The sequence below is a fragment of the Carassius auratus genome, chromosome 46, assembly GCF_003368295.1.
Source record: "Carassius auratus strain Wakin chromosome 46, ASM336829v1, whole genome shotgun sequence".
In the NCBI taxonomy this organism is placed as follows: Eukaryota; Metazoa; Chordata; class Actinopteri; order Cypriniformes; family Cyprinidae; genus Carassius; species Carassius auratus.
Genome location: NC_039288.1, coordinates 6,775,921 through 6,794,775, shown reverse-complemented (window position 1 = coordinate 6,794,775; position 18,855 = coordinate 6,775,921). Strand labels below are relative to the sequence as shown.

The 18,855-nt window shown below is 39.8% G+C and overlaps 1 protein-coding gene, 1 long non-coding RNA gene and 2 other non-coding genes across 6 annotated transcripts in view; 1 reads left to right on the top strand and 3 right to left on the bottom strand.

Moving 5' to 3' along the window:
• Positions 1-101: 101 nt before the first annotated feature.
• LOC113063723 (uncharacterized) lies at positions 102-763 on the top strand. The gene is made up of 2 exons (XR_003278726.1): positions 102-339; positions 520-763. It is a non-coding gene; the product is annotated as an uncharacterized LOC113063723 (long non-coding RNA).
• On the bottom strand, positions 248-320 carry trnav-aac (transfer RNA valine (anticodon AAC)). The gene has a single exon. It is a non-coding gene; the product is annotated as a tRNA-Val (tRNA).
• A 410-nt stretch (positions 764-1,173) lies between the features above and the next one.
• trnav-cac (transfer RNA valine (anticodon CAC)) lies at positions 1,174-1,246 on the bottom strand. The gene has a single exon. It is a non-coding gene; the product is annotated as a tRNA-Val (tRNA).
• A 1,280-nt stretch (positions 1,247-2,526) lies between these two features.
• Positions 2,527-18,855, bottom strand: part of col23a1b (collagen type XXIII alpha 1 chain b) — a 101,372-nt gene continuing 85,043 nt past the window's right edge. The window contains exons 10-30 of one of the 3 annotated variants that reach the window (XM_026234497.1): positions 17,345-17,404; positions 16,570-16,686; positions 14,864-14,890; positions 14,687-14,713; positions 13,899-13,952; positions 13,758-13,820; positions 13,587-13,622; positions 13,423-13,497; positions 13,307-13,342; positions 13,164-13,208; positions 13,001-13,090; positions 12,864-12,917; positions 12,719-12,775; positions 12,567-12,593; positions 12,412-12,480; positions 12,260-12,322; positions 12,131-12,157; positions 11,996-12,049; positions 11,317-11,403; positions 4,101-4,139; positions 2,527-3,957 (exon numbers count right to left, since the gene is read on the bottom strand). In XM_026234497.1, the coding sequence (XP_026090282.1) occupies positions 3,955-3,957; positions 4,101-4,139; positions 11,317-11,403; positions 11,996-12,049; positions 12,131-12,157; positions 12,260-12,322; positions 12,412-12,480; positions 12,567-12,593; positions 12,719-12,775; positions 12,864-12,917; positions 13,001-13,090; positions 13,164-13,208; positions 13,307-13,342; positions 13,423-13,497; positions 13,587-13,622; positions 13,758-13,820; positions 13,899-13,952; positions 14,687-14,713; positions 14,864-14,890; positions 16,570-16,686; positions 17,345-17,404 (1,110 nt within the window). In that variant the 3' untranslated portion in view covers positions 2,527-3,954. Of the gene's footprint in view, positions 3,958-4,100; positions 4,140-10,103; positions 11,173-11,316; positions 11,404-11,995; positions 12,050-12,130; positions 12,158-12,259; positions 12,323-12,411; positions 12,481-12,566; positions 12,594-12,718; positions 12,776-12,863; positions 12,918-13,000; positions 13,091-13,163; positions 13,209-13,306; positions 13,343-13,422; positions 13,498-13,586; positions 13,623-13,757; positions 13,821-13,898; positions 13,953-14,686; positions 14,714-14,863; positions 14,891-16,569; positions 16,687-17,344; positions 17,405-18,855 lie in introns of those variants that run through there. The other 2 variants (XM_026234495.1, XM_026234496.1) reach the window with 2 other exon arrangements.

Below are 18,855 nucleotides of genomic sequence, written 5' to 3'. Positions count from 1 at the left end.
TATTTTTACTGGTTGACATTATATTTGTATGTTTAAAATGTTTGTAATCTGTGTATTTAACTGGTTTTTCTTAGGAGGGGAAAAAGGTTGTTTCCAGCTTTTTTTTTTTTTTTGCTTTTTTCAAGGAACGGGTGGGGAAGGGTTTAGCAAGGTTTATCTTTGTTCTTTTTTTTTACTGGTTGACATTTATATTTGTATGTTTCTAATCTGTCTACTTAACTGGTCTTTCTTAGGTGGAAAAAAAAGTTGTTTCCGCCCGGTTTCGAACCGGGGACCTTTCGCGTGTTAGGCGAACGTGATAACCACTACACTACGGAAACCTCATGCAAGGACTCATGGGTAATATGTTTTTTTTTTTGTCTGTTTTTTTCCTGTCCAACCACCCTACATAACACTAGATTGTGATAGACTTATTCTGACCAAGGCTGCATTTATTTGATCAAAAATATCATATTTTGTGATATTAACCCTATTTGAATATATTTTACAATATAATTTATTCCTGATTAAAAACTGTAGTTTCAGCATCCAGTACTCCAGTCTTCGATGTGACATGATCCTTCAGAAATCATTCTAATGAATTCAAAATAAGTCTTTTACACCAGTCATTACACCTGATATTTGAGCCGCTGAAGATGTAGTAGATTACCATTGTTTTTGAAGGGAATTCACCCTTAAAATGCTAAAAATGCATTAATGTTCACCCTAATCATTTGTGATACAGTTTCACTTACAGCGATGTGAATAAAATTATTTTAATGAATCTTTGCAATTCCTACTAATAACATGCTGTTAGCAAGTTTCGCGGTTAAATGCGGTTATAGTACGCGGTCTCACATATAGGGCTCGCATTAGCATTTAAGGCAACATGCCAAAAATTTTTTAATTTCTGTAGAGCTGTTTTTGACCATAAATTTCGTTTTTTTATACTACCATTTGAGAAATTTTAACCAACGTATGTTATAGAATTTTCACCCGAAGGAGTCATATCAACTTGTGGAAAATGGCCAATCCGATGACCCCTTTAAGAGACTTAAGTACAAACATATAAAAATATTAATGTTTTAAAACTTTTGACAGGTATTTTACTTTTTAATGTATTAGTAAAGGTAGGCAGTAAAACAAAACGTTAGGTAGAACACTTAAGGATGTTTTAGTGCAAGAAAAAGTAGTTGTTTCCGCCCGGTTTCGAACCGGGGACCTTTCGCGTGTGAGGCGAACGTGATAACCACTACACTACGGAAACTACATGTTCAAGGTGCTGTGCATATTACCATATATGCATATGATACATGTATGAAAACAGTAAATAATTGACTTGTATTTTGAAGTGTATTATAACTACACATGGAGTAATAGTCAGGGAACTACTAACCTTTTCCACTGGTGGCACTTGCGCTACTAACTTTTTCAGTTACTGGCACAAAACATGATTTGGTCGCACAAATTATTTATAGGAAGCCGCTCTGGACAATAATGAAACTGTATTGCATACAGATGTGCTTTTTATTTTACTTGCCATCTTTTAAACCACATGCCGCCTTGTTTTATTTCTTACAGTACACACAGTGCATTGCTCCGTCTTGTAGCTGGGGTTAGAAGGGCCCTGGTGCAGGTTGTCCAGTGGGGCCCTATCTGAAATTGTTTAATTTGTACTGTATGTTCATTCTATTTATTTATGTGTGCTATTTACCCAATGGTTACGTTTTTTAAGTTTGTAGGTGTCCAGAGACTAATTTAAAATAGCACGGCATAGTCTACACTGTAAAATAAAAATACAGTCAAACCAAAATGTATTCAGACACCTTCAACATTTCTCACATTACCACAGTTTATTTGCTATAGTTTAGAAATTGGTAATAAAATATGACAAGAACTCAAGAGTTAAACTGTGTCAGAACAAATTCATCTTGATAATGTCAGATAACTTTCATAGAAAGATATGTAATGGAATCAAACAAAACTTCAGACAGCTGTCAGTATGACAATATTTACACAAATATCCATACTTTGTTGAACAGTTACCAAGCAAGCAATGCTTAATTTTGTTCAGTCTGTGGTGTGAAAAGGTTGAATTAGCAATTAAAGAAAGAAACACTAAAGAAAAACATGGTCAGGTCCCTAATAAAATATATATATTTTAAAATCAATTTCACTGGTAGTCTACCAGTTTGTTCATTCAGGTTCAGGAGGACGCGAACGTCCTGAAGGAGAGCTGGATTCAGTGTTGTTGTCTGTGAGACGCGGCTCTCTCATGCACACCGAACACAGAGCGCGAGTAACCAGCTACTCAGTTCAGCTTTCCCGCATCTTTGAATGCTTTATACTCTTTTGAATGTTTAAATGGGCAAGCGAAGTTGATATGTTAAATGATCAAAGCATGTTATAAAATGTATTCTTAAAACACACATTTCTGTTTTAATAAATTATCATATTAAATCATAGCCTAACACAAAAGTAGATACAAAAATAATCAGTGATACATTTGCGACCCCATAAAAATTTGGGTCGCAATGGCGTTTCAAAAGGTCGGATATGCGACCATTTTGGTCGCAGTGTAGTACCCTGTTAGTAGTAAGCCACTGATTTAATTTGATTAATATTTTCTACATTTATAAAACATCCATTCTACTAGGAATTTTAACACACTAAGGCCATAAAGATACTTTACACTTGTAGAATATTTGGCTATAACTCTTATCAGTAGTGTTTTATTACTGTGGCAGTAACAGACCTCAGTACTCAAGGGGGCGGTAGAGTTCAAAGAGTTGTTTTTGATATGATTTTATTCAAGATGTGGTGTTATTAAGGTAGTATAAACATTTCAAATTCAACTAACTTGTTTATCAAATCTGACACATTTGGCAGCACAACACATTACACTGATTTGTATAGCTTGAAACATTTGCATTGTTGTATTTGAATGTTAAATATTTCTCTTAAAAAAAAAACTGCTTTAATTAAACATTTCCATCTTTTACAAAATTAAAAAAAAACAGTGAGGGGGAAAACAACAACATAAAACACAGTGCATGGTATTCAGACAATAAATCATACAAGCCTTTAAATGTAAAAAATATAAATTTTATTTACACAAACTTTGTATAATGCTCATTGAGGATGCAGACAACCTCACAAAAACAATGAATAAAAGACCAAAGTTGTTTGAGTTTATGAGGGATCTTATAAAAAAATAGACTTACAATGACAACTTTACATGATATCAGTTATTTTACTTTTTTCCACCTCTCCACTGGTGTATTACAGTGAGAAATGGAACAAAAGACAGTAAGCTGTTTCCTGTTGACCAAGTGTAAAGAGCTTCCCAAGTACAGATTTGTCCATATGTACACCAGTACAAATCCAGTGCAACGTCCACATTGCGTTTCTCCCTGTAGTACAGGTGAGCCCTTCCGTTAGAGCCCTTCTGGCAAAGCATACTCCCTCCATATATCCCATTCAGTGTCATTTAGGGATGAGATGGGTGCTTGGCTTTGTCCCCCTCCCCTGAAGCTTCTTCTTTTAATAGAAAAAATTTAGCAAAGAATGGATGGGGTCGGTTGTTTCAAATGAAGCCCGGGACAGTAAGACAGCCATTGAAGAATTGATCATTTGGAGACACATTGGCCAGGGTGTTAAAAAGTTCAGGGTTATGTTCTCTTCTTTAGAACTAGAGCAGCATTCTCTGTGCATCCACAAGCATTGAGTTCATGTATCTCATGTATGTATATTATCAGTACAGTCTCAGTACCTATGATGCTCGCTTCATTGCTTTTCTACACTTGTTATTGTGGCAGTGGAGAGCCTCTCTTTTGTTAATGCAGCGATACAGATATTATTTTTAAAAGGGCTCCCATATAAAAACCCAATTTATTAAATAAGTTGGGAGAAAAAGCTCATTTTACTTGCAAAATATATATCAATATGTACAAACTCCATGCTCCACGTTAGTCATTACTGCAAAAAAAAAGCAATAGGAGAAAACTGTTAGATGACACAAAAAGGAAGCGGTCACTGCAGTCATAATGCAAAATCCTCATTATTATGGTGGGGAAACTAGTAGGACTCATAGCTTTTTCACATCACATATATAACTATACCTTATGCCAGCATCCTGGTATGGGCAGCCCATCACGGCCCTACAAATAAAGAGAAGGAAATCAATGATTTCCAACAGCTCTTACTGATGAAGTAGGGAGGAATGCGGTGATCACACATGAAACCTGCCACCAATGATTGTGTGAGACTAAAGGAAGCACTCTAAAGCCCAAAGTATACTTCGTTTTTTTTTTGTCCAGTGTTGTGCTCTATTTTCTCCAAAATGTATTACCCATAAAAATATATTTTTCTAACTAAATTTTTTAAACTAAATTTGCAGCTGTCTCATAACTCTCTCAAACAAAGCTTTTGCCAATGCTGGTATCTGCTGTTGCTGCAGTCTCCAGTAATTTGTTATTGTTGTTCCATCTCTTTAATTTAGCTTTCACTGTGAAACAACGGCCCAACTGATTAGTGCAAAACAAATTGTGTATGTTTAAAAACCGAAGTATATATTGGACTTTACCCACAGAGGAACACCTCTGGCAGTAAATACCAACAGCACATATTCACAATGTCACACTAATTACAGCTCAGATGAACAAGATCACAATGCCAGGTGGGTATTATTATTTATTTCATGTGACCTATAATCTCATAGGGCAAGGCATAGATTCAGTGCACTTATATTGTAGTTAGAATTAGAGATTTTATGTTTTCTGGATGGTCAACTAGTCCACTGTACATTATGGAAGCATATGGGTAGCATTATTCAATTTGGGATGTAATATGCAAAATGACAATGCAATATGTAAAATGGCAATGTATTTCTGTATTTACATTTTCATTTTCCAATACATTTGTGCAACGTTTGGTGCAAAATTAAAATGAAAATTAAATAACATAAGTTTAATTTGCCATTTCATACACCAGTTTTAACATGTAAAATGAATATTAATTTTAACGCTTTATAAGTTGCAAAATTAAAATGAAAATGTATTACGGAAATGATTAGGGAAATGATTACGGAAACACCTTCAAGCAAAAACTGTGGCAAAATGATCATTTAAATGCTATTTTTCTTAAATGCATTAACACTCACAGTCAAGACACTTACGATTGCATTTTCATTTAATGACACGCAATGAATGTAGCAAAATTCAAAGTGCACATTGAAAATGCATTCCGAGCCGATCACATCTCCGCCCCCTCCCGCCCTGTCAATCACTGCGTGAACAAGGCAGGGCTTACAGAAGGTCAAGAGACTCAAGTGAGAGAAAATGGACAAGACAGTTGGCCCGTGTACATTTTGATCATTTCGGTTTATGGCTTCAATATTTCATTCGCACTTGTGGGCGGAGCTGAAACGCTGCTTTCATCTGATTGGTCGAATCGCTCCACTTTCAGCTTGGTCTTTTTATTGTTTCAGGCAGAATAAGAGTCAGTGCGAGTGAAGCAGTGTAATGTCTGAAACCACCACTCACTGTTAATTAGCGAAATATTTGAATCAGATGTAGCTGGGCACATAATTTGTGCTGCTGAGACCTGCAAGAGACCCCATTAAATTATTGTATGAATATTGTCCCACTGATAAATACAGTGCAAATAGTTCTGTCTCCTTGGATAACGGTGAAGTGGAAATAAATATAGTTAAATTTATGAAATTAAATTAAATAGGATTTTTTGGAAAGGTAAGTCTGGCCAAGCAACACGAGTCAGACGAGTCTGAAGATCTGAGCTGAATTGGATGAAACATTTAAGTTCTAGCCTGTATCAATTACTCTCATAATAAATAATAATAATAATGTTAACTGTATTTTTCGGTATAAGTTGCATCAGTCCAAAAATACGTCATGACGAGGAAAAAAAACATATATAAGTCGCACTGGACTATAAGTCGCATTTATTCAGGACCAAGAGAAAACATTACCATCTACAGCCGCGAGAGGGCGCTCTGGGGTAGGTTACAGGAGCACTGAGCAGCATGAGCACTGAGCAGCATAGAGCTAATTTTACTATTTTTATTTAGAAATTTAACTATATTATTTTTTACAATTATTTATTAATGTCACACACACACATACCTAGTGCCTTATGACTAAAAAGATGAGAGTGGTAAATGTTACAGACATGGAACTGTTCAGTCTATTATTGATTTTTATTTCCACTTCACTTTTATCCAAAGAGAGAGAACTATTTGCACTGTATTTATCAGTGGGACAATATTCATACAATACTACAACCTAGAAATAATTTGCAGGTCTCAACAGCACGAATTATGTGCCCAGCTACATCTGATTCAAATATTACGCTAATGAACAGTGAGCGGTGGTTTCAGACATTACAGTGCTTCACTCGCACTGACTCTTATTCTGCCTGAAAGAATAAAAAGACCGAGCTGAAGGCGGAGCGATTCGACCAATCAGATGAAAGCAGCGTTTCAGCTACGCCCACAAGTGCGAATGAAATATTGAAGCCATAAACCGAAATGATCAAAACGTACACGGGCCAACTGTCTTGTCCATTTTCTCTCACTCGAGTCTCTTGACCTTCTGTAAGCCCGCCTTGTTCAAGCAGTGATTGACAGGGCGGGAGGGGGCGGAGATGTGATCGGCTCGGAATGCATTTTCAATGTGCACTTTGAATTTTGCTACATTCATTGCGGGTCATTGAATGAAAATGCAATCGTAAGTGTCTTGACTGTGAGTGTTAATGCATTTAAGAAAAATAGCATTTAAATGATCATTTTGCCACAGTTTTTGCTTGAACATGTTAGACATGTCTAATTATTTTCCTTTAATACATTTTCATTTAAATTTTGCAACTTATAAAGCGTTAAAATTAATATTCATTTTACATAATAAAACTGGTGTAGGAAATTGCAAATTAAAATTATGTAATTTAATTTTCATTTTCATTTTGCACCAAACGTTGCACAAATGTATTGGAAAATGTAAATGTAAATACAGAAATGCATTGCCATTTTACATATTACATTGTCATTTTGCATATTACATCCCAAATTGAATAATGCTACCCATATGCTTCCATAGTACATGAACCAACAAGTTAGTGATTAGTGAGACTGAAAAATATGGATTATTATTTTTCTTTCTTGTCTTAATTTCTCCTGATCTCAACATAATAATTGCTGTTTTCTCGTTAACATGACTATCATGATATTTTTGTATCTTCCTGTTATTGTAGTAACAAATGCAACTTTCACAAGCATCTGATCGACAGATAAACTGCGCATTAATGTTGTGAATATTTCAGCAAAAAGTTTGCTTTACTTAATAATATTGTCTACACTAAATAAATAAATATAGGCTTCTCACTTAATGAAATTATACAAATTATATTAAAATACCCCAGACAACATAGCTCCCAGGATTATTCGGGTACTCAAACCTCTCCACCACAATAAGGTGACAGTTCAAGGAGAGGTCTATATGCTCCTGGTAGGGTTTCCCAAGGCCAACAGGTCCTTGGTGACGGGCCAGACTAAGAACAGTTCACAAACCCCTTATGTCAAAATTTAAATCAAGGACTGTGACGTCGCCCGGCATGGCGCAGTCGGGGCCCCACCCTGGAGCCAGGCCTGGGGTTGGGGCTCGTATGCGAGCTCCTGGTGGCCGGGCCTTCCCCCATGGGGTCTGGGCGCGCTCAGCCCGAAGGAGTGATGTGGGGCCGCCCTCCTGTGGGCTCACCACCTGCAGGAGGGAGCGTAAGGGGCCGGTGCATAGTGGATCAGGCGACAGTCGTAGGTGAGACCCCCGACGACCCGATCTCTGGACATGGAATCTGGCTTTAGGGACGTGGAATGTCACCTCGTTGGCGGGGAAGGAGCCTGAGCTTGTGCGGGAGGTCGAGAGGTACCGACTAGAGATAGTCGGGCACACCTCTACGCACAGCTTAGGCTCTTGAACCCCACTTCTTAAGAGAGGCTGGACTCTCTACCACTCTGGAGTTGCCCATGGTGAGAGGCGGAGGGCTGTGTGGAGTGGGTTTGCTAATAGTCCCCCAGCTCAGCCGCCATGTGTTGGAGTTCACCCCGGTGAACGAGAGGGTCGCTTCCCTGCGCCTTCGAGTCGGGGATAGGTCTCTCACTGTCGTTTGTGCCTACGGGCCGACCGGCATTGCGGACTACCCGGCCCTCTTGGAGTCTCTGGGAGGGGTGCTGGAAAATGCTCCGACTGGAGACTCCGTCGTTCTACTGGGGGACTTCGACGCTCATGTGGGCAGTGACAGTGACACCTAGAGGGGCGTGATTGGGAGGAACGGCCCCCCTGACCTGAACCAGAGCGGTGTTCTGTTATTGGATTTCTGTGCTAACCTCGGTTTGTCCCTAACAAACACCATGTTCTCCCCCTCCATTGTCGCTGCGGCTGCTCGGAGCTGTGGCCGTAATGTCGAGGCGGCAATCCCCGAACCCGGTGGTGGACACCGGAAGTAAGGGATGTTGTCAAGCTGAAGAAGGAGTCCTATCGGGCCTGGATGGCTTGTGGGACTCCAGAGGCAGCTGACAGGTCAAGCGGACTGAGGAGGAGCACTCGTCCATCACCCGGGCTGAAGTCATCGAGGTAGTTAAAAAGCTCCTCGGTGGCAAGGCACCGGGGGTGGATGAGATCTGCCCCGAGTACCTCAAGTCTCTGGATGTTGTGGGGCTGTCTTGGCTGACACGCCTCTGCAACATCGCATGGCGGTTGGGGACAGTACCTCTGGACTGGCAGACTGGGGTGGTGGTCCCTCTTTTCATAAAGGGGTACCGGAGAGTGTGTTCCAACTATAGGGGGATCACACTTCTCAGCCTCCCTGGGAAAGTCTATGCCAGGGTAATGGAGAGGAGAATTCGGCCGATAGTGGAACCTTGGATTCAGGAGGAACAGTGTGGTTTTCGTCCCGGTCATGGAACACTGGACCAGCTCTATACCCTTTCCAGGGTGCTGGAGGGATCATGGGAGTTTGCCCAACCAGTCCACATGTGTTTTGTGGATTTGGAGAAGGCATTCGACTGTGTTCCTCGCGACAACCTGTGGAGGGTGCTCCGGGAGTATGGGGTCGGCGGCTCCCTACTTAGGGCTGTTCGGTCTCCATACGACCGGAGCAAGAGCTTGGTTCGCATTGCCGGCAGTAAGTCAGACCTGTTCCCGGTGCATGTTGGACTCTGGCAGAGCTGCCCTTTGTCACCGGTTCTGTTCATAATTTTTATGAACAGAATTTCTAGGTGCAGCCAAGGGCTGGAGAGTGTCCAGTTTGGGGACCATTCGATTTCGTCACTGCTTTTTGCGGATGATGTTGTCGTGTTGGCCTCCTCAGACCAGGACCTTCAGCGTGCACTGGGACGGTTTGCATCCGAGTGTGAATCGGCTGGGATGAGAATCAGCACCTCCAAGTCCGAGGCCATGGTTCTCAGTCGGAAAAGGTGGCTTGCCCACTTCAGGTTGGTGGAGAGTTCCTGCCCCTCAAGTGGAGGAGTTCAGGTATCTTGGGGTCTTGTTCACGAGTGAGGGAAGGATGGAACGTGAGATTGACAGACGGATCGGTGCAGCTTCTGCAGTAATGCGGTCGCTGTATCGATCTGTCGTGGTGAAGAAGGAGCTGACTGTAAGGCAAAGCTCTCGATTTACCAGTCAATCTACGTTCCTACTCTCACCTATGGTATGAGCTGTGGGTCATGACCGAAAGGACAAGATCCCGGATACAGGCAGCCGAAATGAGCTTTCTCCGTCGGGTGGCTGGGCGCTCCCTTAGAGATAGGGTGAGAAGCTCGGTCACTCGGAAGGAGATCAGAGTAGAGCCGTTGCTCCTCCACATCGAGAGGAGCCAGCTGAGGTGGCTCGGGCATCTATTACGGATGCCTCCTGGACGCCTTCCCAGGGAGGTGTTCCAGGCACGTCTCACCGGGAGGAGGCCCTGGGGAAGACCTAGGACACGCTGGAGGGACTATGTCTCCCAGCTGGCCTTGGAACGCCTCGGGGTCCCCCCGGAAGAGCTGGAAAAAGTGGCTAGGGAGAGGGAAGCCTGGGCGTCTCTGCTTAGACTGTTGCCCCCGCGACCAGGCCCTGGATAAGCGGAAGATGATGGATGGATGGATATTAAAATACAATCTTTTTTTAAATCGAGTACTCTAATGGAATCACCTATTGTGAGTCTGAGTTAATTATATAATGTTCATCTGGGAGCAATGTGCACCATTCAGATTTATAAGGTAAATCATTTACAAACTTCCACCAACACAGTAGAATACATAATCTTTCCAAATATGCTAAATGTTTTGTTCAATAAAACAATGCGATTACTTGCTTTTGATATTTTATTTGAACCAATTGTTATTCCTACTATGTAATTTAAGTCATTTTAAAGTCTATTGTTCACCTAGGTCTATTTTTATTACCACAGAAAATATCAGATTACTCAGTTAATCATCAGAATAATCGACTGATAACTTGATTACCAAAATAATCGTTAGTGACAGCCCTATTATGAATAAAATTAATATAACTATTAGTATTTATATATTTTATGTCATAATTCAGGTTTTAGGTTTGCAACTTAACGAAACCAACAAGTGTGTGGGGAAAAAAAACTCCAGCACCACTTGTTGTAGCCTCTTTCTTGGTTCATCATGTGATTGGTGAATATCAGACCACCTACATTTTTTTTTATTTATTTTTTACTCTGACTGGTTGATTGCAAGTTTGAATCTTGTAAAAAGTAACTTGTGAATTTCAAAGTAGAAAAGTGTGGTTTGTTTAGTGTTTTTAAAATAAAAACAATTGAGAATAAAATTGTAATGTTAGGGTTTAGTCAATGTTATGACAACATGGTTGACAAGATGCTTCCTTAACACTTGCCAGTTGCCAATTTTGAAAATATGCAGTTTGTCTCTGATTAGAATTAATTTGTGTATGGGGCAAAACTTTGCATTGATAGAAATGATAGAAATCTCTGGTCTATGCCAAGCCATCCTGAGAGTCAGATCTCATGGGTGTGGACAAGGGAACCCCAAGCACCAGGATGGAAATATCGAAATGATGAGGGCACACATGAAAAAAAATACTGTACCAAAGGGCAGGGGGCATCTGATGGAGCCCTTGCCTCCCCACCATGTTCTCTAAACCAACTGGTGTCCTGTCAGTGAAACCCAACCATGTCAAATTTTATCTGTTGAAAATTATTTCAATGCACGCACACAAAGCTGACTTTGCCATACACTTGCATTGAAAAAAAAAAAAAATAACATTGTAACAACATTCACATGGTTTTATGACATACCACAGGACAAGGCTGATCAAGCCCTGGAGGTCCCTGCTCTCCCTTCTGTCCTTTCAGACCCTTTTTTCCTATTGAGCCTCTTTCACCCTGCATGAAGAGCACAGTGGAAAGGTATGCTTAAAAATGAAACTATTTTGAATAAAGCTGGTCAGATTGTACTAGTAAAGCATAAAGAACTTATTTTAAAATAAAATACCATATATGTAACCGAGAATGTACATCCATCCGAATGGTATGGCAGAACAACCCCCAACATCAGGGTCTTGAATAAAACTGAAGGGGGTTATTCTGCGATAACAAACGGCTGAGTTCAAAATCCCATTTATTACATGCCTACTTGACACATAAGTATATCATTTGACAAAATATTGATTTGAGTTGAAATATTTAAACGCAAAGCTTCCATGAAGACAGCAGTTGCGAGCAAGCGGCAAGTTCAAACTAGACGGATATTTAAGGGAAATGAAGTAGTCAAACCACTTATTACACAACATTTTACCATATAAATTATTATGGCAATAAAATATATTGGTCTTTAAGACAAAACTATTTTAAAATCTTACCATAAGTTATTTTATAATTCATCACAGCGTACAAACCTATTACACTAAGCCTTATTAAATGCATACAAAATGTAATCACTGGAAATGAACAAAATAAATAAATAAAAATCATTAACCTTCTCCCCTTTGTCTCCTCTGTCGCCCTTTTCTCCTTGAAACCCTGGGAAACCCTATCACAGGAAAGCCAAGTTCAGTAAGAAAAGGCTTCATATACTTAACAGTACATAACTAACAGCATAATGATTACTTACATCTAAACCTGGTTCACCTTGCTTCCCCTTGAAAACAAAACACGATGGCAAAAGAAACAACAGTAACAGGTTATTTGTAGTCAAATAACTACTTGTTAACTTGTCTTTTTAAGGTACAAAAAAACTCACCTTATCACCTTTTGCACCTGGCAGGCCTACCAAGCCATTAGACCCTGGAAAGCCTTGAAGACCCTAAGCACAACAAGCAGAATTGTATCAAACCAGCCTTTTCATATATCTACAAGTGGTTTGTGCATATTGGTTTTTGCAGCAAATCTTACCCGCTGCCCAAGTGGACCTCTCTCTCCAGCATCACCCTTTTCTCCTTTAACTGACTCACCAGGATCTCCCTGTGTTACATTTAAATTTGTTAGATTTATGTTAAATATTTCAGTTCCCATGGACAACAAATTTCAACAGTGTTTCAGAGTCTGACCTTGGGTCCAGGCAATCCATGATATCCCTGAAAGAAATTAAATGGAAAAAAAATAAGTCAACTATTCTTAGCTTTCCTTGACAAAATGCTTCTAAACTTTTTTTTTTTATCTTATCAAAAATCAAGTAAGGAAGTATTAAACTATTCCGTACGGCAGGCCCAGGGGGTCCAGGTGGCCCTGGTGGGCCAGGCATAGAGATAATTTGGGCCTACAAGAGAGTTTGTCAAAATTAATCCAATTAAATTACATCTGGATAACATAGGATCTAAATATAAATGTGTGTGTTTTAAACTCACCAGACTGTCCTCAAGCCTAGAGTCTCCTTTATCTCCCTTTCGCCCTGCTTCCCCCTAAAATGCCACAACAAATCAACATATATAATGATCCTGAGGGTTGCCATAAACATGACATGTTGATTGTTGGTAATACTCACTGAAGGCCCTGTTAGCCCAATTTCACCCTTTTCCCCTCTGGCTCCTGCTGCTCCAGGCTCTCCTGCATCACCTCTCTCTCCCTTATGGCCCTGGATGAAACATCAAGCTATTTATTGAGTACACTTGTATAACTAAGTATAATCAGACTGTGTATGAACAAACCTGCTTTCCTTCAGGTCCTGGTGCTCCAGGTAAGCCCATTTCTCCCTGTTACAGACATGTTTGCGATATATCTGAGTTGTATAGTGTCCCAGCAATGGTAATTGATGTATGACAGTGTAGTTCAGTGTAAACTAATAACTCACTTTTGGCCCTTGCTCCCCTGGAGGGCCTGGAGGCCCCTATTGGTACAAACAAAATATCAACACATAGAGTAATTACTGAAGAAAACAGAAAGGTAAATTTTCTAACTGAAATGTACCTGTAGAGATTTTAGTCTAACAGCCAGATCAGCATTCTCTATGAAGCCAGTAGCTCCTTTCTCTCCAGACAAACCCTGCGAGAGAGACAGACGAAAATGACTGTCAACCATCTATGATGATCAAAAAGAAATGTAATGAATGAAAGATTTGGTTAAATATTCACCTGGGGTCCTGGATCTCCAACATCTCCCTTTTCACCCTAAGGAATCAGGAATATTGTATCGTTTTAATATGTGCACTTACTCATTAAACTGACCTTAATGCGACTACATCTCTTAAACACTATAACTCCATCTTCTTATTATGATTACCAGCTTCTCAACAGACAGCTTACCTTCATGCCAGGGGATCCATCAATCCCTCTCTTCCCTTCAGTACCTGGGGTGCCCTTATCCCCCTATATACCAAAAAACTGCATAATAATTAAGGTGGTCTTTGTGTGTAAGAAAACAGAAAAAGAGGGTGAAAATCTAACCTTTTGCCCTACAGGGCCTTGTGGGCCAGGTATTCCATTGACACCATTCATACCCTTTAGAGAAAACAATGGATATTTATTTTGTTGGCAAATAAATAGTAGTGAATGTTACATGTATGTATAAACAGTCTTTGGACAATTCTGAATACTTAAATCTGCACTGACATCAACATGTCGGAGTTTGTTAGTGCACATTGCTAGTCTTGAGGATAATAATTAATCTGTTAAGTAAATCCACAAGAATTTTCTTTTGTTGTTGATTTGGCAGTAGCGTGTGCAATTGCGTGGGGACCAGGAACACAATTTCTACCAAGGAGGCCCCACAGACAGCACTATGGCCTCCAAAACTATAAACACACCTCTTTGTCTTGGTAATCATTAATCAAAATCTGAAAATCTGTTTGCACTCAGGAATGACATTGCCTTCTGATGACATCAATTTGATCATTTATTTATTTGTATTTATTTACTTACTTATTTAAACTTCTTTTATCAAACTGGTACCAATAATGATTAACAGGTCCAAATACGTTTTTCTTATTTTCAAATGACATATCTATCATTTTAGTATTTGAAACTAGTACTTTAGTACTTCTAGTACTTTTTTGTGTTTTGCTTTAAGCATTTAATTGTACTATTTTCCACTTGATTTGATTTTTTTTTTGTTTTGATTATTTTAATATCAAAGCAACATTCATGCATTTTTAATTCTGGCTGAAGAGTCCAGATACTTAAGGGACCACTGTATGTGATTCACATATGTTCGTAGGCACACACATGTATATTACCTGCATGCCTGGTGGCCCTCTTGGTCCCTGTAGGGAAAATGTTATTAAGATATAACATAAGTCAATCTCATTTAAGCAATATTACTTAATATGATACTAAGTTGTAGATAAATAATAAAATATGAGTTCATAAAAAATAGTGTGTGTGTGTGTGGTGGTGGTGGGGGGTGTTTCTACCTCATTTCCATCTTTTCCAGGAGCACCCTGTTATTTAGAGAGCAAACATAACATATGAGTTATTTAAAGAAACAGGTTGTTGACTGTCCACTAAATGCTAGACCTTTTTATATCTATGATTTATAGTATAAGTATTTAAATCTAATCTTTTTCTTTTCAATCAAATTAATCATCAAAATTATCCAAGTGTATCTAAATTATGTGATACAGATGGCAGCCCTAAAGTGATAAAGGTTCTCTAAACACAGATGAGGTTATTCAGCTAATGGGAGTGTAACTTTAGAATTCACCGAAACAACAGTAAACAACCACACAATGGCCTTTTAAACATCTATTTCAGAATGTTCTGGCAGTCGTCATGTAAGCTTCCAAGGATGTATTCAAACTATCTACGGATTCGACACTTAAGAAATATTGCATAACATTTGCCTAAAATCTAATTAATTTGTACATCTTTGTGTATTCCTGCAGACACTGAACAGAAACATCTAATGTCTTGATATGTGCCACAGTACCATGTCTGTTTGTCATGTTCCACAGCACTTCTGAGAAGGACAAGGCATGGCATCAGGCCTAATGAGGTGGTTTCACTTAGGCATACCCCAATTTGGGATACAATAACAGGAAATGGCCTTTGAGCTTCTTGACCCCAGAACATCTGCTCCCAATATGAGGGAGAGAGCAGGGTGAGATTTTTTGCCCTTCATCATAGCGCCATTCTTTATTTGGATAAGATGTTAGTCTTAAAAAGAAAATAAAGTGCAGAACATATGTTGGGATAAACTGGCTAAAGTAAAACATTCGGAGTTTACTACAAATGCATAAAGCATCATAGTTAGATACTCTGGAGCTACAAACTCAATCACTAAGTATCCCACCTCAGACTGTTATACTGTATAATGCATTACTGTGAACAGCATGTGGAGGCTTCTTATTTTTGAGGTGATGGAAGATGAAACAACTATAAACCTATATTGTTAAAGCAAGTCTTTTCAAAGTTGAGGATTATAAGGAGGCCTTGACTAGGTAATATTAAAGAAACTTGGGGCTGAGCTCTTTGTACTTGGATTAAGGCTGTGACACACCAAGCTGACAGCAAAGAACTAGATGGCCATGTCATTATGAAAATTAGAAGAGCCTTGTGTGTGTCTTTGTTGTTTGCTTGTTTTAGTCACTTTAGGTTGTTTTTGTTGTTTTTTAGGTTTGCTAAGCTTCACAGCCAATCAGAGTGGTCGATCTCACCAATTCAACATGCTCAAACAACTAAAGAACTGCTGATGGTGGTGCTACTAGTACCAGCAGTGCAGAACACATGCAAAAATGGGGTCAGCATTAGCTGACAGCAGACCATTGACTTGGTGTTTCACAGCCTTTTCCCCCAAGAAATAACCAAGAACACAACAGCAACCTCAAAGCAATGCACAAGAACCCTACTCAATACACTCAATGATGTATTCTACAGCTACCTGTCTTAAACAGTCATGTATTTTTAAAACCAAGTCACTGTGATATGGGAGCATCTGCCAAGATGCAGTATGTCTGAACCCAACACAGGGTTCAGCTCAGTGAGAAGCTGCACCTGGTCTTCTGAGCAGGGTCTTCAGCACAGTGTGACCCATATATGAGTCACAACAGCTGTAGAATGAGTGAGCTCAGTACAGACACAGGCACACGAGACCATGTGAGATAGAAAGAGAGTGTCTCACTGGTTCTCCTGGGTGGCCCTGCGGCCCATCTCTGCCGGTGTTTCCTGGAGGCCCTCTGGGACCAGGTGTTCCTGGAGGTCCTGGGGGACCTGGGGGTCCAGCCTGACCTTGATCACCCTACAGAAAGAACATACTGAAACTGTAAGTTTGGTTGTGGCAAATGCTAAAATAGTTTTAAGATTCAAGGACCAGATATCTATGAAGAAATGTCTGTTCCAAAAACAATTCTCAATTAACAATGCAAGACACTTTAATGGCTAAAAAAGGCAAAAGGTTTTTTTTGGCTTGATTATTTGCTGTGGTCTTTCAAACATGTTTTCGTTTCTTTTGTCAATAAACACAACAATTATCCTCTCTTTGAAATTCAAAACAGGCATGCACAACATTGTAAACTGCCAGATGAGCTAATTGAGGCCAAGGACACAAGAAATGGAGAAAACTAGAAAAGCAGCAATGCATGCACAAGTCTTTTTAGATGCCTGTGAAAAGTGTGGTCAGCTGTAGCCAAGAGAAAGCCATGCTCAGAGTGAGAGAAGACTATCTGACAGCAGAGGAAAGGTAATGAGAAAGATGGACAGAGTGAATAAGAAAGAAAGCAGAGATGCGAGCAATCACAGCTGGAGAACCAGATATTCAGCCTGCACCATCTTCCCTCAGCGTAAAGGGTTGTGGGAACAAAGTAGAAGTGGAAAAAAACGAAGTGAAATGAAGTAAGGTATGAAGGCACACATGTTTGTGAACATGAACAAGGGATGATAGGCTAAGAAGGACAAACCTTAACCGTGAGAATCTGATTACTGAGCAGGCCTGCAGAGGCAGTGTAGGCCGGTGGTCCCTGGGAGGTCAGAGGTCATATAGAAGAAAACGGAGGCAGGAAATGACATAAGTGAGAAAGAGGAGATGATCCGGAGAATGACACTGTTACGATACATAAACTGGAGGGGGATGACATCTTGTATTGTACTTCTGTGCAGAACGGAGCTTAAACTTGAAATTGAATCCTGTGAGTGATATTCTGGCTATTCTTCTGTTTTAAGAAACCAAGCCCAAATACACCTTCTGGATATGATTAACTTTCAATGGGCGCACATGGCGATGAGGTTTATGTTTAGAGTTGCGGTTAGATAGGCCTGCAACGGATTCATAAAGAAAGGCTACTTTTTCCCAGGAGAAACTTTTTCATGATTTTTCTTTCTCACAGATTGCCAAGGGCTTCTTTTCTGTTTGTGCACAAAAACGTACTCTGCAGGAACTGTATTGAAATGCTGTAGTGAACAACAACAGCACGGCTAAAGTACATTTCTACCTCTCAGCAGAAAACGGGTACTTGCCCACCCACTACAACTTGCCACCATAATGCTAAAGTGATCTTCATGATGCCCAAGATATTGCCATGGAGTTTTTAATTGGTTGCTCTTGTTTTCTGGGTGGTTGCTAGATGGCTTTTAGAGGTATTCTGGGTGTTAAGTATCTACGATGTGATTTCTATAAACCTTCAAGCTCCAAGACTTTTAGAATTTTTATTTCTCCAGAAATTTAAACGAGGCTTTATCAAGTCAACATGCAAAGTTCCTTTTCCTCTTGACAAACTTTGCTTTTCTAATTTAAAGATATGTGAGTTTCTTTGAAATTCAATTAATTGTAATGCTGCATCCTGTTTGCTACAAAAAAAATCTAATCCAGGAACCAAACTGGAATTTAAACAGCATTCTCAATTCAGTTCTGTATAGCACACAACCCTGCATACGTTTTTGCAGAACATTATTTTCGGCCTCCTCAGATGCCACAAAGACTACTTTGTGAGTCCTGTCTGCTGCTTTTTTTTCTCGGCAAAGGGCAAAAGTCACAAGTCAGGAGTAAGCATAAGGTCAACTATCCACCTGCACTACAAACCCAAGTCTCGCCATCTGGAAGGAAACATGGCTTTAATCGACTTCCAGGTCAAGGGGTCCTTGTCCCATGAGAGCTTTAATGGATTTCAAGGGGTCATACTCCTCCTGCTAACTGCAGTTGAAAAAGCACTAATTTGGCTCTCACATCCACACAAAAAGAAGAAAACAGCCCATGGGAGAGGCTGTTTTCCTTTTCCTGACTGTTCATGTCCCCACTCTTAGTGATTTGGTTCATGTTTCACCAGTCAGACTAATGCCATGAAGCAAAAACAGTGTAGCGCATACAACATATGTTCTTTACATAAAGAAAGAGAGCAGCCAAAGCACGTGTTTCTAATTGTGCTGAATGGTCATGAGGTATGGTGGAAAAGAAGCATAGGGAGCCAAATGATTT